The sequence below is a fragment of the Mobula hypostoma genome, chromosome 11, assembly GCF_963921235.1.
Source record: "Mobula hypostoma chromosome 11, sMobHyp1.1, whole genome shotgun sequence".
NCBI classification, from domain to species: domain Eukaryota; kingdom Metazoa; phylum Chordata; class Chondrichthyes; order Myliobatiformes; family Myliobatidae; genus Mobula; species Mobula hypostoma.
Window position 1 is genome coordinate 112,531,749 of NC_086107.1, and position 19,003 is coordinate 112,550,751.

Consider the following 19,003-nt stretch of genomic DNA (forward strand, 5'->3'; position numbering starts at 1 on the left):
CATCAACTAAATTTATCCTAAACACAAGAGATTCTGCAGATGCTGGAAATCCAGAGCAACACACACACAATGTTGGAGGAACTCAGCAGGTCAGGCAGCATCTATGGGAATGAATAAACAGTCAATGTTTCAGGCCCAGAACTTTCTTCAGGACTGAGAAGGAAGGGGGAAGGCGCAAGAATGAAAGGTAGGGGGAGAGGAAAGAGGCTAGCTAGAAGGTGATGGGTGAAGCCAGGAGGGTGGGAAATGCAAACAACAGGAATTCTGCAGATGCTGGAAATTCAAGCAACACACATCAAAGTTGCTGGTGAACGCAGCAGGCCAGGCAGCATCTCTAGGAAGAAGTAACATCGAGGGCTGGAGAGGAAGGGGTCTGATAGGAGAGAAGAGTGGGCCATAGGAGAAAGAGAAAAAGGCAGAGGGGCACCAATGGGAGGTGATAGGCAGGAGAAGAGAAGAGGTAGGAGGCAAAAGTAGGGAACAGAAGAAGAGAGGAGGGGAAGGTGAAAAAAATGATCCCACCCACCTGGCTTCACCTGTGGACGCTGCCTGACCTGCTGAGTTGCTCCAGCATTTTGAGTGTGTTATACAACTTATTTGCTCTCTTTCGTAAATCTACTTCCCACTTGGTCTTAAACTAATTGCCGATGTCCCTACGCAGATTTCTACATTCATATTAAAAAATTTAGGTATGAACTTTATTAAGTCACTCTCAAATTCAATTTAAAATGCTGTCATACTATTATCTGTCTTTCTCAGAATTGTTAATTAACTAACGCACTGCATAACAATAAATTTTAAATGGGTTGCCCCTAGTTAGTTCCTTGATTTAGAAGACAATTAAATCTCTGACTGGATCAGGACACTGAATAGCAATGGTTATGTACAGACCATCCCTGGGTTATGAATTCCTAACTTATGGACCTTTCTCCATATGAGCCCATAAGACCATAAGAGATAGGAGCAGAATTAGGCCATTTGGCCCATCGAGTCTGCTCCACTGTTTCATCATGGCTGATCCATTTTCCCTCTCAGCCCCTATCTCCTGCCTTCTCCCTGTAACCCTTCATACCTTGACTAATCAATCAACCTCTGCCTTAAATATACCCAATGACTTAGCCTCCACAGCCACTTTCCACAAATTCACCACTCTCTGGCTAAAGAAATTCCTCCTCATCTCTGTTCTAAAAGGATGCCCCTCTACTTTCAGGCTGTATCCTCTGGTCTTAGACTCACCTACCATAGCAAACATCCTCTCCACATTCACTCTCTCGAGGCCTTTCGACATTTGATAGGTTTCAATGTAGTCACCCCTCATTCTTCTGAATTCCAGTGAGTAGAGGCCCAGAGCCATCAAGTCCTCCTCAGATGACAAATTATTCGATCCCAGAATCATTTTCATGAACCTCCTTTGAACCCCCTCCAACGTCAGCACATCCTTCCTTAGATAAGGGGCCCAAAACTGCTCACAATACCCCAAGTGAAGCCTCACCAGTGCTTTATAAAGTATCAACATTACATCCTTGTTTTTATATTCTGGTCCTCTCGAAATGAATCCTAACATCACATTTGCATTCCACACCACAGACTCAACCTGCAAATTAACCTTTAGGGAACCCTGCACAAGGACTCCCAAGTCCCTTTGGCCATCAGATTTTGGAATCTTCTCTCCATTATTATTCTCTCCAATAATATGAACCAAATTATAACTTAAGTCCGACATAATTTTAGATATTATTTCCTAATGGCAGTATTAGTCTCCTCTCTCTCTCTCTCCAATTTTAGTAATTGTTTCTTTTTTTATCAGTCTTATTTGATTTTGATAGCATTTCTTTATTTATTTTACTTAGAGATACAGAGTGGAACAGGCTCTTCCGGCCCAGTGACCTGCACCACCCACCGACTTAACCCCAGCCTAATCACAGGACAATTTACAAAGACCAATTAACCTACCAACTGGTGCATCTTTGGACTCTGGGAGGAAATCGGAGCACCCGGAGGAAACCCCGTGCACACGGGAAGGAACGTACAAACTTGCTTACAGAGGAGGTGGGAACTGAGCTCCGAATTCCGACGCCCCGAGCTGTAGCAGCGGTGAGCTACGCTACTGTGGCACCCCAGTGCTATGGAGGTGTGGTTACCATATTGAATGATTTTGTGTCCTTTCCAACGAAGGAATAAAATCTATTGATGGACGCCATTAAAAACGGAACCCGTTCATCATTTGAGGGCGGCGTACAACTGGACAATGACCTGGAAGTCTAGACTAATGATTGACAGATGAGAGTTCCAATCTAGCCATGGGAGCTGAGATATTTAAACTCAGCTAATTAAGTAAATAGGGTTGCAGGGTGCAGATGCCTCTCTACCAAGGGAGGTGTAAGGTTCTCCTTCCCTCTGTTAGCCTGCAGATCCCCTGCTTAGCCTCCCGCACCCTCCCCCCCCCCACCGAAGATCAGGGTCACGTGAAACCATGGGAGCAGGTGGTGGATGGTCGTATGAGCAGCTGGTGCATATCACAAGTCCTGGTTACACTACCACTGACGCCAGGCAGACCATCTCTGAAAAGTATTGATAATGGCTGGGGTCACCCATCTTGTAAAGACACTGCCCAGAAGAAGGCAGTGAATGGCAAGCCACTTCTATCGAAAAGTTTGTCAAGAACATTCATGGTCAAGGAAAGACGATGATCGCCTACGTCATTCATCACAGCACATAATGAATGAACAAATTAAATAATCTAGCACTTATAAGAAAGTGAGTAACTGTAACTATGAACCTACTGGATTACTGTGCAATCTACCTGGTTCCTAACATCTTTCAGGGAAGAGATCTGCTGCCTATCCAGACCGACCAATATGCTTGATTTGTAACTGGTTAATGAAAGGGTTTAGCAAGACACTGAACTCAGAGGGCTTCTAGAGAGAGACGTTTTATGCCTGACTTCACAAACACAGTCCTATCCCATGGACAATCACTGAACAAGTTCTGTGAACTTACCTTCTACAGTGTTAATGCACAACTGATTCACCACATGTGAAGGCCAGGGGCTGGACTTGGTTGTCAGAGGCTATTTGAGACGCATGCCATTGGGAGCATTTTGATAGATAGTGGGAGCTTCTCCCCAGTTCCACCCCCTGGCTATGACAACCTTACATTTGTATGTTCTCCCCGTGGCTACATGTGTTTCCTCTAGGGTCTTCAGTTTCTCCTACATTCCAAAAGCGTACAGGTAGTACATTGTGGGCATGCTATGTCAGTGCTAGAAGCTTGGGCGATACTTGTGGGCTGCCCCCAGCCCATTCTTGGACCGTGTTGGTTGTTAACACAAACATCACATTTCACTCTGAGTCTTGATGTTTCAGCTTACATGTGACAAACACAGCTAATCTTACTTCTTACTTCCAATACTCTGTTTGATCCATAAGGCTAATTGCGTAATGCAGAGGATTCTGATTAATTGGGACCAGTATGTATTGGCTCGATTAAGCAGCTGCCCCAATGAGCCGAATGTCAATGGAAATAGTTTTTAAAAGTATGAAAAAGACAAACTCCACCGTAAACTGGGGTATCGCTTCATTGAGCACCTCCACTCCAGCCACCTCAAGCGGACGGCCAAACATTTTAATTCCCATTCCCATTCCCATTCCCAGATGTCAGTTCACGGCCTCCTCTTGTGAGGCCACCCTTCAGGGAGCGACACCTTATATTCCGTCTGGGTAGCTCCAACCTGATGGCATGAGTATTGATTTCTCCTCCCGGTAAACAAATTTCCACCCCCCCCTCTATTCCCGACTCTGACCTTTTACCTCTTGTTACCTGCCTATTGCTTCCCGCTGGGTCCCCTCCTCCTTCCCTTTCTCCCATGGTCCACTCTCCTCTCCTGTCAGATTCCTTCTTCTCCAGCCCTTGACCATTCCCACCCACCTAGCTTCACCTATTGCCTTCTAGTCAGCCTCTTTCCCCTCTCCCCACCTTTTTATTCTGGCAATTCCTCCCCTCATTCTCAGTCCTGAAGAAGGGTCTCAGCCCAAAACATCGACTGTTTACTCATTTCCATAGATGCTGCCTGACCTGCTGAGTTCCTCCAACGTTTTGTGTGTGTTGCTTTGGATTTCTAGCATCTACAGGCTACTGGTTAACTGAGTAAAAAAGTATGCATTTAAATTAGAACAGATCAGAACACAACCAATGCCACTGGTAATAGTCTGTCTTCTCCGACAATGACAGGAAACCTGTGCGGGAGAGTTTTAAAAGTGGATAAGAGAGTTCTACTCTCTCGACCTCAGAAGTCTGGGTCCAGTTTGACGTCACAACTGAGGTCTTCCTTGGTTGCAGTGGATGACCATGATGTCTTCTGTACCTGGTCGTGCCCTTCGCTCTCCACGGAGCGTTGCACAGCTGCCTTCCTGGCCGTTGGACCTCGTCGTGTCTCTCATCCACCCAGTCTAATGGGGATGACTTCACATGCTAGGACAGGTACGTCTCTATCTCACCGGGTATCAGGCCCTCTGGCTCTCCTCACCTGGTTAGCCCCCCTGTTGAAGTGGTGTACCATAACCATCTGTTGCAAAGATCACTGCTTTTTCAACATAAACACATGCTATTTAAAACCTGTTCGCTCTCAGCACAAGTGCACGCGACTGACTCTACTTAGCAAGTTTCCTGTCCCAAGTAAGCGGCACAGTGCCCCGTCCAAAGGGACTCCCAGTAACGCCCTCGATTCGTTTTTGCTCTTTAAGGGTTGACCCAAATAAGCAGCTGCCCTGATTAACCGATGGCCCAATTAACCAGAATCCACTGTATTTAGACGCTGTCCACCTACTCCATCAGATCACTTGCGGAAACAGCTAATACCTTCCGGCCATCAAAGGATCTGCTCATTTGGGTATGGACTGCCAGTCATTTAGAGTCACTCTGCCTCAAAATTGTCTCTTCTCCACAGAGAATTGTCATGCAAAAGGTGACCAGGTGAGCACCTGGTCTCCAGAATAACCTTTCACAAGCACCTGTCACACCGGCCGTTTCCGGAACAGTTACTACCCGACCAGCATCAGACTCCTGAACCAGTGGGGACAGCTTCAGACTTCGCTCACCTCAGGTGCACTTATTCCACAACCCGTGGACTCTACAATTCAGCATCATTTTTTTACTTTTTAAAAGTTATTTGAATGATTTGTCTTCACTTGCACTTTAGTTGTTCATCAGTTTCTTTTAGGTTTTTCTTAACTTCTATTGAGTTTCTTTATTTTCCTGTAAATGCCTGCAAGAAAATTAATTTCAAGGTGCCATATACGTACAGTACTGTAAAAAAAGTCTTAGGCACATATATATAGCTAGGGTGCATAAGACTTTTACACGGTACTATATTGGTCAAGGTGGGGGGAGAGCAAGTTTGTAAACGTCATGGGAGCAAATGATGTTCGGAATGGCAAAGGTGGAGTGCCACAGGAGGGGTGTGGGACAGGTAGCAGAGAAGCACAGCCAGGGGCAGGTGGCGTGGGGAGGTGCACCCAGCCCTGAGACACCAGGCAAGGTAATTTGATTCCGAACAATTGGTTTATTGATCATTACAGAATGTCTCTCTGGTGCTTCCTGCTCCGTCCCCTCTCCCTTCCCCTTTTCCCAACCATGATTCCCCTCTCCCTGCCCCCTTCCCGCTCCCAGTCCACGATAGAGACCCATATCAGAATCAGGTTTATCATCACTCATCTATGTCATGAAATTTGTTTTTTTTTGTGGCAGCAGTACAGTGTAATACATAAAATTATTACAGTACTGTGCAAAAGTCTTAGACACCCTAGCTAGATATACGTCCCTAAGACTTTGCACGTTACTGTATTTAGATGGTAAAGTTACTTCGTACTTTGAACGATGAAAGAGGCCATTTGACCATCTAGCATCCAATTACCTTAATCCTCTCCCTGTCCCATTTGATTCTCCCCATATTCCCAACAATTCCTCCAACTTCAAAAAACAAGAGAAAATCTGCGGATGCTGGAAATCCAAGCAACACAGACAAAATGCTGGAGGAACTCAGCAGGCCAGGCAGTATCTATGGGAAAGAGTCAACGGTCAAGGTTTCAGGCTGAGACCCTTTCCAGTCCTGATGAAGGGTCTCAGCCCAAAACCTCGACTGTCCTCTTTTTCATAGATGCTGCCAGGCCTCCTGAGTTCCTCCAACTTTTCAACTTTCATGTCTTTGATATGGGGGAGGAAACTGAAGCACTCGGGAGAAACTCGCGCCTTGACAAGGAGAACGTGCAGACTCCACACAGAGAGCAATAGTCGCTGGATCCATGAGGCTGAAGCTTTAGTAGCTGTTGTGCGGTGCCACTCAAGCATGCGACAACAGATTGAAGGAAGGCAGTGGATTCTGCTCTTGCCATGTCCAAATAGGTGACACCCCAACAGAAGTAATCTGATGGGCATCCACAGGAACCCTAGGACATAGTGGCATTGAAGGAAGTGGGTTTGAACTGCATCCTTCGTACTTCTACAATATAGCCCACTGCTTCCAAATTTCTGCCCCAATCACCTCAACAAGAACATGAGATAATGAGATAAAGAGTCCTTAAAGTAAGATCATTGGATGTGGGAACATCTCAGTGTATGGGCAAGTGAGTGTAGTTATCCCCTTTTTTTCGAGAGCCTGATGGTTGAGGGGTGGTAACTGTTCTTGATCATGGTGGTGCGAGTCCTGAGGCTCCTGTACCTTCTACCTGATGGCAGCAGCGAGAAGAGAGCATGGCCTGGGTGGTGAGGGTCCCTGATGATGGATGCTGCTTTACTACAACAGCGTTTCATACAGATGTGCTCCATGGTTCGGAGGGATTTATTTGTCTATTGAGATACAGCCCGGAAAAGACCCTTTGGTCCTTCGAACCGCACCACCCAGCAACCTGTCGATTTAATCCTAGCCCAATCACGCGACAATTTACCAATTAACCTACCAACCGGTATGTCTTATGGTCATACTTTATTATCCCGAGTATGACTATAAGACATACCAGTTGGTAGGTTAATTGATAAATTGTCGCGTGATTGGGCTAGGATTAAATCGGCAGATTGCTGGGTGGTGTCTTTGGACTGTGGGAGGAAATGGGAGCCTACAGCCTCAGGGTGTATCTGAGTGGTAGAGTCTGCTGTAGTTAATAGGAATTTTATTTTATTTCTTTTAGTTACAGCAAGAAATAGGCCCTTCCAGCCCGTCAACCTGCACCGCCCAGCAAACCCCAACAACAGTGATTTAACCCTAACCCTGTCACGGGACAATTTACAAATGACCAATTCTCTCACCCAATACGCCTCAGGATTGTGGGAGGCGACCGGAGCACATGGACGAACCCACACGTTCCATGGGGTGTGCGTACAGATGACATCTGAATTGAACGCCGAACTCCGACACCTCGAGCTATAATAGTACTGCGCTAACCGCAGCACCCACGGAATGCTGGGAGAATAACTGAGGTGGCACAGTAGCGCAGTGGTTAGCACGACGCTCCACAGTACCGCTGATCCAGGTTCAATTCCCGCTGCTGCCTATAAGGAGTCTATACGTTCTCACCGTGACCGCGTGGGTTTCCTCCGGGTGCTCTGGTTTCCTCCCACAACCCAAAGGCGTACTGGTTGGTGGGTTATTGGTCATTGTAAATAGTCCTGTGATTAGGCTAGGATTAAATCAGGGATTGCTGGGAGGTGTGGCTCAAAGGCTCAGAAGGGCTTATTCCTGGCTGTATTAGTTAATTAAATAGGACCTAAACAGGTCTCTCATGGTCAGTGTGAAACCAGTGGACTGAGGGGCCTCGAACTTTGCTGGCTGCTCCATGATTTAAGAGTTCTGATTGAACACGTTGCCCGTGAGGTTGTTAGTCGGTGAGGAGTCTGCACGCCCTCCCTGTGCCCACATCAGCTACCTCCACGGGCAGGTTGGTGGGTTAACTAGGCACTGTAGTTGTCCCTGGGATGCAGGTGAGTGGTAGAATAAGGTGGGGAGGGAATTGCTGAGACCTCGCAGAGGTCGGCAAGATCATACGGCACAGTAACTGGGTGCGCTGGCTTCCTCCCACAGTCCAAAGACGTGCCGGGCATTGTAAATTGTCCCGTGATCACATTAGGGTTAAACCGAGGTTGTCAGGGGTTGCTGGATGGCGCGGCTGGAAAGGACAGGCTGTTCCACGCGGTAACTCAATAAATAAATAAATTCATTTGGAGGTCAGGATTGAACTGGATCAGCTTATGACCCTCGTACTCCGTGAGGCTATCATGTGAACGGATCTAGGACCGTTGCGCGGGCTAACTGCTACACCTGGACTACACACTGCAAGCAGAGCGGTGCAGCGCGGAGAGCCAATACAGCTTATCCCACGCTGTTTCTCTCAGTAAGGACTGACACAGGGTGGGGAAAAGGTCTAAGACATGATGGCATAAGTTGTCCAATGCATAACGACAAGAGTGGTCTGGACGGGAAACAGCTTCTTCCCTCAGGCCATTAGGCTTCTGATCTTTCTGCCGCATCGCATTAAAGTATCACTGGTTAATCTGTTCTGTACCTTACAATATTTATGCACTTTAATTTAGGCAACACGCTCAAAATGCCGGAGGAACTCAGCAGGCCAGGCAACATCTATGGAAAAGAGTAAACAGTCGACATTTTGGGCCGAGACCCTTCATCAGGACTCTCATCGCCCTTCATCAGGGTCTCGACCCGAAACGGCGACTGTTCACTCTTTTCCACAGATGCTGCCTGGCCTGCTGAGTTCCTCCAGCATTTTGTGTGTGTGTTGCTTTGGATTTCCAGCATCTGCAGATTTCCTCTTGTTTGTGATATACACTTTAGTTTACTTATGTGTAATCCATCCGTAGATTTCATCCTTACTTTCATAAGTTATTATGTGTTATGTGTGTTCTGTGTACACCCTGCTTTACACACTGGTTCGGAGAAACATTGTCTCATTTGACAGATACGTGTATATAGTTAAATGACAATAAACTTGACTTGACTTGATGTCCACAATGTTCATCAGAGCTACAGAAAAAACAACATGTTGTCCTCTCTTGCCTATGAAAATACTCCTCTGTCTTTGCCCTGAACCCAACTGAACTGAACTGAACTATACTGAAATGTGCCTTTTGTGCTTTATATTCTGTTTTAAATCATTTTCTGCTGTCATTTGCATAATTTTTTTGCGTATGATTGGGAAGAGGGGTTTGAAGTTTTTCTTTGGGCAGGTTAGTTCCATGGTTTTCCTTGTTTCCATAAGACCATAAGACCATAAGGCAAAGGAGCAGAAGTCAGCCATTCGGCCCATCGAGTCTACTCTGCCATTTTATCATGAGCTGATCCATTCTCCCATTTAGTCCCACTCCCCTGCCTTCTCACCATAATCTTTGATGCCCTGGCTACTCAGATACCTATCAATCTCTGCCTTAAATACACCCAATGACTTGGCCTCCACTGCTGCCCGTGGCAACAAATTCCATAGATTCACCACCCTCTGACTAAAAAAATGTCTTCACATTTCCGTTCTGAATGGGCGCCCTTCAATCCTTAAGTCATGCCCTCTCGTACTAGACTCCCCCATCATGGGAAACGGCTTTACCACATCCACTCTGTCCATGCCTTTCAACATTCAAGATGTTTCCATGAGGTCTCCGCTCATTCTTCTAAACTCCAAGGAATACAGTCCAAGAGCGGACAAACGTTCCTCATATGTTAACCCTCTCATTCCCGGAATCATTCTAGTGAATCTTCTCTGTACCCTCTCCAACATCAGTACATCCTTTCTTAAATAAGGAGACCAAAACTGCCCACAGTACTCCAAGTGAGGTCTCACCAGCGCCTTATAGAGCCTCAACATCACATCCCTGCTCCTATACTCTATTCCTCTAGAAACGAATGCCAACATTGCATTCGCCTTCTTCACTACTGACTCAACCTGGAGGTTAACTTTAAGGGTATCTGTACGAGGACTCCCAAGTCCCGTTGCATCTCAGAACTTTGAATAATAGTCTGCCCGTTTATTTTTTCTGCCAAAGTGCATAACCATACACTTTCCAACATTATACTTCATTTGCCACTTCTCTGCCCATTCTTCCAATCTATCCAGGTCTCTCTGCAGACTCTCCGTTTCCTCAGCACGACCGGCCCCTCCACCTATCTTCGTATCGTCAGCAAATTTAGCCACAAAGCCATCTATTCCATAATCTAAATCGTTGATGTACAATGTAAAAAGAAGCGGCCCCAACACGGACCCCTATGGAACACCACTGGTAACCGGCAGCCCATCAAAATAGGATCCCTTTATTCCCACTCTCTGTTTCCTGCCAATCAGCCAACGCTCTATCCACATATGTAACTTTCCCGTAATTCCCTGGGCTCTTATCTTGTTAAGCAGCCTCATGTGTGGCACCTTGTCAAAGGCCTTCTGAAAATCCAAATATACAACATCCACTGCATCTCCCTTGTCTAGCCTACTGGTAATTTCCTCAAAAAATTGTAATAGGTTTGTCAGGCAGGATTTTCCTTTAAGGAATCCATGCTGAGTTCTGCCTATCTTGTCACATGCCTCCAGGTACTCTGTAACCTCATCCTTGACAATCAACTCCAACAACTTCCCAACCACCGATGTCAAGCTAACAGGTCTATAATTTCCCTTTTGCTTCCTTGCCCCCTTCTTAAATAGCGGAGTGACATTTGCAATCTTCCAGTCCTCCAGAACCATGCCAGAATCTATCAACTTTTGAAAGATCATCGCTAATGCCTCCGCAATCTCCACAGCTACTTCCTTCAGAATATGAGGTTGCATTCCATCTGGTCCGGGAGATTTATCTACCTTTAGACTATTCAGCTTTCTGAGTACTTTCTCTGTCGTAATTGTGACTGCGCACACTTCTCTTTCCTGCCACCCTTGAGTGTCCGGTATACTGCTGATGTCTTCCTCAGTGAAGACTGATGCAAAATACTCGTTCAGTTCCTCTGCCATCTCCTTATCTCCCATTACAATTTCTCCAGCATCATTTTCTATTGGTCCTATATCTACTCTCACCTGTCTTTTACTCTTTATATACTTGAAAAAGCTTTTAGTATCCTCTTTGATATTATTTGTTAGCTTCCTTTCATAGTTAATCTTTTCCCTCTTAATGACCTTCTTGGTTTCCTTTTGTAAGGTTTTAAAAACTTCCCAATCCTCTGTCTTCCCACTAATTCTTGCTTCCTTGTATGCCCTCTCCTTTGCTTTAACTTTGTCTTTGACTTCTCTTGTCAACCACGGTTGCATCCTTTTTCCACTCGAAAATTTCTTCTTTTTTGGAATATACCTGTGTTGCACCTTCCTCATTTCTCACATAAACTCCAGCCACTGCTGCTCTGCTGTCTTTCCTGCCAGTGTCCCTTTCCAGTCAACTTTGGCCAGTTCCTCTCTCATGCCACTGTAATTTCCTTTACTCCCCTGAAATACCGACACATCAGATTTCGGCTTCTCTTTTTCAAATTTCACAGTGAACTCAATCATGTTATGATCACTGCCTCCTAAGGGTTCCTTCACCTCAATCTCTCTAATCATCTCCGGTTCATTACACAATACCCAGTCCAGTACAGCCGATCCCCTAGTGGGCTCAACAACAAGCTGTTCTAAAAAGCCATCTCGCAGACATTCTACAAATTCTCTCTCTTGAGATCCAGTGCCGACCTGATTTTCCCAATCCACTCGCATATTAAAATCCCCCACAATTATCATAACACTGCCCTTCTGACAAGTTTTAATTTGTAGTCCACATCCCTGCAGCTGTTTGGAGGCCTATAAATAACTGCCATCAGGGTCCTTTTACTCCTGCTATTTCTTAGCTCAACCCATAAAGATTCTGCACCTTCCGATCCTATATCACCTCTCTCTAATGATTTAATATCATTTTTTACCAATAAAGCCACGCCTCCCCCTCTGCCTACCTTCCTATCCTTCCAATACACTGTGTATCCTTGGACGTTCAGCTCCCAGAGACATGCATCCTTTAGCCAGGTTTCATGGCTGTCTGTGAGGAAGACAAATCTCAGGGTGCGGAAAACAGTCTAAAACTAGATGGCATAGGTTGTGCGTTTAGAATTTCAATATTATTTGAGTAATCTTGTATAAATATTGTTTCAGCATTCTTCTTCATTTAAATAATCAATTATGGGTTATATGTAAAAATATCTAAAGTGCATACATCATCACTCTACCACGTGATACGTGCACACCTCGCTAAAAGTAAGGACGAAGTTACACCTGCATTCCCGTACTCCTGAATTCATTTGAATTAGCTTTATTGTTTTGAACTTACAAAACATAACACCATATTTTTAAGTTCAGAGAAGAAAGATTCAAAGGGGGCCAAAGGATCGAGTTTGCTGGCACAGAGGTTGTTATTGGGGTGTAGAATTGTTATTTTTCTTATCGTTTAACTTTCTTATAATTGTTTGTATTTTAATATATTCAGCCTAAATATATGTGATTGCTCAGTGAGTTTTCTATTTACAGTTGCCTTTGTATTTTTCTGGAAACTTCTTGGTTTTAGTGACAGGAGTCATATTATGAGAATCAGGCCATTTTATTGGTTGACTCTTATCAATGGAATTTTCTGTTATCAGTAGTCCGGCCTGAGAAGACCACAACTATTTTTTAGTCTTTCTCCTTCCACTTTTTATCTCACCACGATCCTTCTCCTCCATCTTTGTTCTTTGCAACACTTAAAAAAACGATCATCAGCAAGTTTTATGCCTCATTCTTGACTTCCAAAGTCAAAAGCATCAGGAAACAATGGTACGTCTGTGTCATAAGCTGCCTGAGGCAGTGGTAGAGGTAGGTTCAATTACACTTAAAAGCCATTTGGATACATTCACAGATAGAAAAGGTTTAGAGGGATATTGGCCGAATGCAGGCAAATGGGACTAGCCTTGGTCAACATGAACAAGTTGGGCTGAAGGGCCTATTTCCATATTGTATAGGTCTACGACTCTGTGAGTGGAGAATGGGAAATGGATTTAACACAGGATTAGTGTAAATGGGGGTTATTAGTCAGTACGGACTCAACAAACCGAATACCCTAGTCCCGTGCTGTATTGGCCCATAAAGTTCCAACAGGGCTAGAGCGTAGACGGAGTCGAAGATGTCTACAAACCACAGAGAAGACTTACCTGCCCGGTTTATTTCGATGATCTCCTCTTGGGCTAGAGGGCAGGAGTCACCTTGGGCACTCCTCTGTGGGGACTTGATGTCAGGCTTACAATAGTTGGGAGAGCCCGGCTGGGGTGCCCGGGGAATGTGCTTGTTCTTCTTTTTTGGTAACTTTTGCTTGGCCATAGCCAAGGAATAGTACATGCCAAAGTTATTGACTATGACGGGGACCGGCATAGCAATGGTCAGCACCCCGGCCAAGGCGCAGAGAGCTCCCACCAACATCCCGGACCAGGTTTCCGGATACATGTCCCCGTAACCCAGGGTTGTCATGGTTACCACAGCCCACCAGAAGCCGATGGGAATGTTCTTGAAGCTGGTGTGCTTGCTGCCCGTGATGTCTTCGGGGTCGGCCCCTATCCTCTCGGCGTAGTAGATCATGGTGGCGAAGATCAGGACCCCGAGGGCCAGGAAGATGATCAGCAGGAGGAACTCGTTTGTGCTGGCCCTCAGCGTGTGGCCCAGGACACGCAGCCCGATGAAGTGGCGGGTGAGCTTGAAGATACGCAGGATCCGGACAAAGCGCACCACGCGCAGGAAACCCAAGACGTCCTTGGCAGCCTTGGAAGAGAGTCCACTCAGGCCGACCTCCAGGTAAAAGGGGAGGATGGCCACAAAGTCAATGATGTTCAGCGTGTTCTTGATGAACTCCTTCTTGTCGGGGCAGAACAGGATGCGCATCAGGAACTCAAAGGTGAACCAGACGACGCACATGCCCTCCACGTAGGTGAGGAATGCCTCCGTCTCAATCTCCACGTCCTCCACCACGCTGGTGACGTTGCCCCTGACGATCGTCTCCGTCCTGTTCACTTGGTGGTTGAAAGCTTCATGGGTCTCAAGGCAAAAGGTGGTGATGGATATCAAGATGAAGAAGAGAGATGCAAACGCCACGTACTGCAGGGAAGAAATAAAAGAGGGAGAGGCAAGTTAAGAAAATCAGAACAAACACCACTAAGCACTGGCTAAGGCTCATCTTTCATACTGATATCTGGATCTAGGTCGTAGACATTGCATCCCTGGCCCCACGATGATCTCTCTCAGGTACATGGGGAGAAATATGTCCTCAGCCATATCTGCTCAGTGCACAATATAGCAACAACCATTCCAATCAAATTTACAAAGTAGTGGACAATATCTAAGCTACTCTATTGTGTGATCATACAGCAGAACGTAGAACAGTACAGTACAGGCCCTTCAGCACACAATGTTCTGCCAACCTTTTAACCTACTCTGACAAATCTGTCTTCCCTCCTACATAGACCCCCATTTTTCTGTCATCCATCTGCCTATGAACAATTTCTTGCCCCCCTTCCTCTATTCCCTGCTCTGACCTTTCACCTCTTCTCGCCTGCCAATTACTAGGTATATCTGTATATATATATATATATATATATAAAAGATGTGTGTATGTGTGTATATATATATATATATAATATATCTTATTGCAATTTATATGTGTTTTATGCATTGTGCTGTACCGGTGATGCAGAACAACGGTACGTTGGTGATATTGTTACTGAGATATATTCTGGAATGCGCTGAGACACATCATCTGTGATGTAACCTGGGCCATCGGGCGTTTTATCATCAGGCACCCTCACCCAGACGACCCAGCCAGGGTTATCAGGCCCCGGCTTGTGCCCCAGTGGCATTGGTCCACGGGTCACACCTCTTGACCCAGAGCCATCTGGAGGCTCGCCCACGTGCCACTGCGGCTCTTCCCTTTGCAGTGCCCCTGTAATGCCAAGAAGAGAGCAGGTTCTGCAGAGCGGGCAGCCAGCAAAGCCTCTACACCCCACCTCACATCCTGCACTCCACCTAGTGCTGGCACTGCTCCACCAGCTCCTGGTGTTTGGCTTTCTTACGGTCAAACGCCTTCTCAGCCTGGTCTTCCCAAGGCACTGTCAGTTCTACCACGACCACCTGCTTCGAGGTTTCTGACAGAGTGACCATGTCAAGCTCAGGGACGACGATGCGATGAAGACAGGGAACTTTAACTGCTTGCCCAGATCGACTTTCAGTTGCCAGTCAGACCCTGTGGCGGACAAGCCTGCTGGTGATCTGGGCAGAGGCTGTGGTTGGTCTCCAGCTTTGACGAAGGCGGTGGGCTTTCAGGGTTAGCGGAGGTACTTACCGTTGTAAATGGAACCTGATTCTGATTTTGATTTGGAAGTGTCACCACACATTCCAGCAACAAATAAACCAAGTTCCTAGGACTTCACACACATGGATTACCTCAGCTGGTCCCTCAAAATCGCCTCCCTGAGCAAGAAGGCACAACAGCACCTCCACTTCCTGAGGAGACTGAGGCATGCGAGGCTCCCCTCCCCCCAACCTTAACTGCATTGAGAGCATCCGAACAAGTTGCATCTCCATCTGCCATGGGAGCAGCCAAGCACTGGACCGGAAATCCCTACAAAGGACTGCGAGAATGGCTGAGAGGATCACAGGGGTCTCCCTAACGTACATCAGGAGCGCTGTGAGCACAGGGCCCTTAGTATTGTCAAGGATCCCAGCCATCCATCCAGCATCCTCTTTGACTTTCTACCATCAGGCAGGAGACTCCGATGCACAAAGACAAGAACGGTCAGGATGGGAAACACACATCAAAGTTGCTGGTGAACGCAGCAGGCCAGGCAGCACCTGTAGGAAGAGGTACAGTCGACGTTTCGGGCCGAGACCCTTCGTCAGGACTAACTGAAAGAAGAGACAGTAAGAGATTTGAAGGTGGGAGGGGGAGGGGGAGATCCAAAATGATAGGAGAAGACAGGAGGGGGAGGAATGGAGCCAAGAGCTGGACAGGTGATTGGCAAAAGGGATATGAGAGGATCATGGGACAGGAGGCCCAAGGAGAAGGAAAAGGGGGAGGGGGAAAAACCCAGAGGATGGGCAAGTGGTATAGTGAGAGGGACAGAGGGAGAAAAAGGAGAGAGAGAGAAAGAATGTGTGTATATAAATAAATAACAGATGAGGTACGAGGGGGAGGTGGGGCATTAGTGGAAGTTAGAGAAGTCAATGTTCATGCCATCAGGTTGGAGGCTACCCAGACGGAATATAAGGTGTTGTTCCTCCAACCTGAGTGTGGCTTCATCTTTACAGTAGAGGAGGCCATGGATAGTCATGTCAGAATGGGAATGGGATGTGGAATTAAAATGTGTGGCCACTGGGAGATCCTGCTTTCTCTGGCGGACAGAGCGTAGGTGTTCAGCAAAACGATCTCCCAGTCTGTGTCGGGTGACCCTATCTCTTGCTCTCACAGCTGTCTGGACTATTCCTCTTCTCACCCTGTCTCTTGCAAAAATGCCATCCCCTTCTCGCAATTCCTCCGTCTCCGCCGCATTTGCTCTCAGGATGAGGCTTTTCATTCCAGGACGAGGGAGATGTCCTCTTTTTTTAAAGAAAGGGGCTCCCTGCCGCATCGCATTCAAAGTCACACTCAGGTTGGAGGAACAACACCTTATGTTCCGTCTGGATAGCCTCCAACCTGATGGCATGAACATTGACTTCTCTAACTTCTGCTGATGTCCCACCTCCTTCTCGTACCCCATCCGTTATTTATTTATATACACACATTCTTTCTCTCACTCTCCTTTTTGTCCCTCTGACTATACCCCTCGCCCATCCTCCGGGTTTTCCCCCCCTCCCCCTTTTCCTTCTCCCTGGGTCTCCTGTCCCATGATCCTCTCATATCCATTTTGCCAATCACCTGTCCAGCTCTTGGCTCCATCCCTCCCCCTCCTGTCTTCTCCTATCATTTTGGATCTCCCCCTCCCCCTCCCACTTTCAAATCTCTTACTCACTCTTCCTTCAGTTAGTCCTGACGAAGGGTCTCGGCCTGAAACGTCGACTGTACCTCTTCCTAGAGATGCTGCCTGGCCTGCTACGTTCACCAGCAACTTTGATGTGTGTTGCTTGAATTTCCAGCATCTGCAGAATTCCTCGAGGATGGGAAACAGTTTCTTCCCTCAGGCCATTAGATTTATGAACTCCCTGCTGCATCGCATTCAAAGTATCACTGGTTAATCTGTTCTGTACCCAACAATATTTATGCTCTTTAGTTTAGGTAACACACTCGAATGCCAGAGGAACTCAGCAGGTCAGGCAACATCTATGGAAAAGTGTAAACAGTCGACATTTTGGGCCGAAACCCTTCATCAGGACTCTCATCGCCCTTCATCAGGGTCTCGGCCCGAAACATCGACTGTTTACTCTTTTCCACAGACGCTGCCTGGCCTGCTGAGTTCCTCCAGCATTTTGTGTGTGTGTTGCTTTGGATTTCCAGCATCTGCAGATTTCCTCTTGTTTGTGATATACACTTTAGTTTACTTATGTGTAATCCACCTGTAGATTTCATCCTTACTTTCATAAGTTATAATGTGTTGTGTGTGTTCTGTGTACTACTGTGCTTTACACCCTGGTTCAGAGAAATATTGTCTCGTTTGACAGAATACTTGTATACAGTTAAATGACAATAAACTTGACTTGACTTGATGTCCACAATGTTCATCGGAGCTACAGAAAGCACAACATGATGTCCTCTCTTGCCTAGAAAGATACTCCTCCGTATTTGCTCTGAACCAAACTAAACTGAACTAAACTATACTGTACTGAAATGTGCTTTTTGTGCTTTATATTCTGTTTTTAATCATTTTTTGTTGGCGTTTGCACAATATTTTTGCGATCGGTTGGGAAGCGGGGTTTGATGTTTGATGTTTTTCTTTGAGCAGGTTGGTTGCATGGTCTTCTGCGTTTTATGGCTGTCTGTGGGAAGACAAACCTCAGGGTTGTATACTGCGTTGACACTTTGATAATAAATGTACTTGGAACTTCGATCATTTTGAACAACTATCAAATGCCCCCCTTGCTCGGTTTTTAAAATAACGCTTTTTGTGTTAGCTCAAAATTAAACGTGTAACACAAGCAGCTGCGTTGAAATGTCACTTTCCTCTCATTAGTCGTTCACTGAGGCAAGAAACTGAATTTACAAAGCAAGTTGTGGCCCAGACACAGCCAGCGAAGTATTTATGTAATAATTTTTCCGGTAGTTTCTCCCTCTTCCCTTCCCTCTTCTTCCATTCCCCAGTCTGGCTTCCCTCTTACCTCTTCTCCTCACCCGCCTATCACCTCCCTCTGGTGCCCCTCCTCCTTCCCTTTCTCCTGTGGTCCACTCTCCTCTCCTATCAGATTCCTTCTTCTTCAGCCCTTCACCTCTTCCACCAATCACCTCCCACCTTCTTACTTCAACCTCCCTTCCCTCACCCATTTTGCTCCCCCCTTCACTTGGTCTCACCTATCACCTGCCAGCTTTTCATCCTTCCCCTCCCTCCGCTTTCTTGTTCTGGCTTCCTCCCCTTCCTTCCCCATCCCGAAGGAGGGTCTCGGCCCAAAATGTCGACTGTTCATTCCTCTCCATAGACGCTGCCTGACCTGCTGAGTTCCTCCAGCACTTTGTGTGTGTTGCTCTGGATTACAGGCAGTGGTGCTGGGTTGATAATCCAGAGGTCTGGACTAATTATACAAAACTGCCAGGTCAAATCCCACTTGGAGTTTCAGTAGAGCTAATTCTGTAAGCTTGAAATAATTATTCCAGTATTCCATATCTGGACTTCTAACTTTATTTTTATATAACTCTTTATACTGCTTAATTGTTGAATGTTGTTATCCTCTATTGTACATAGCACCAACGCACCACAGAAATTTCCTAGTACATGTAAACCCACAATTAGTGGCTTATCTGCTCATGAATGTAAATATCTAATCAGCCAATCCGCAACTCACTGCCTAAAAGCATG

At 46.2% G+C, this 19,003-nt stretch overlaps 1 protein-coding gene across 7 annotated transcripts in view; it reads right to left on the reverse strand.

Moving 5' to 3' along the window:
* The window catches only part of LOC134354123 (potassium voltage-gated channel subfamily C member 1-like), a 232,180-nt gene that overhangs the window by 135,203 nt on the left and 77,974 nt on the right, over positions 1–19,003 (reverse strand). For all 7 annotated transcript variants that reach the window (XM_063062912.1, XM_063062911.1, XM_063062909.1 and 4 more), the window contains exon 3: positions 13,172–14,105. In XM_063062912.1, coding sequence (XP_062918982.1) covers positions 13,172–14,105 — 934 coding nt within the window. The remainder of the gene's footprint in view (positions 1–13,171; positions 14,106–19,003) is intronic.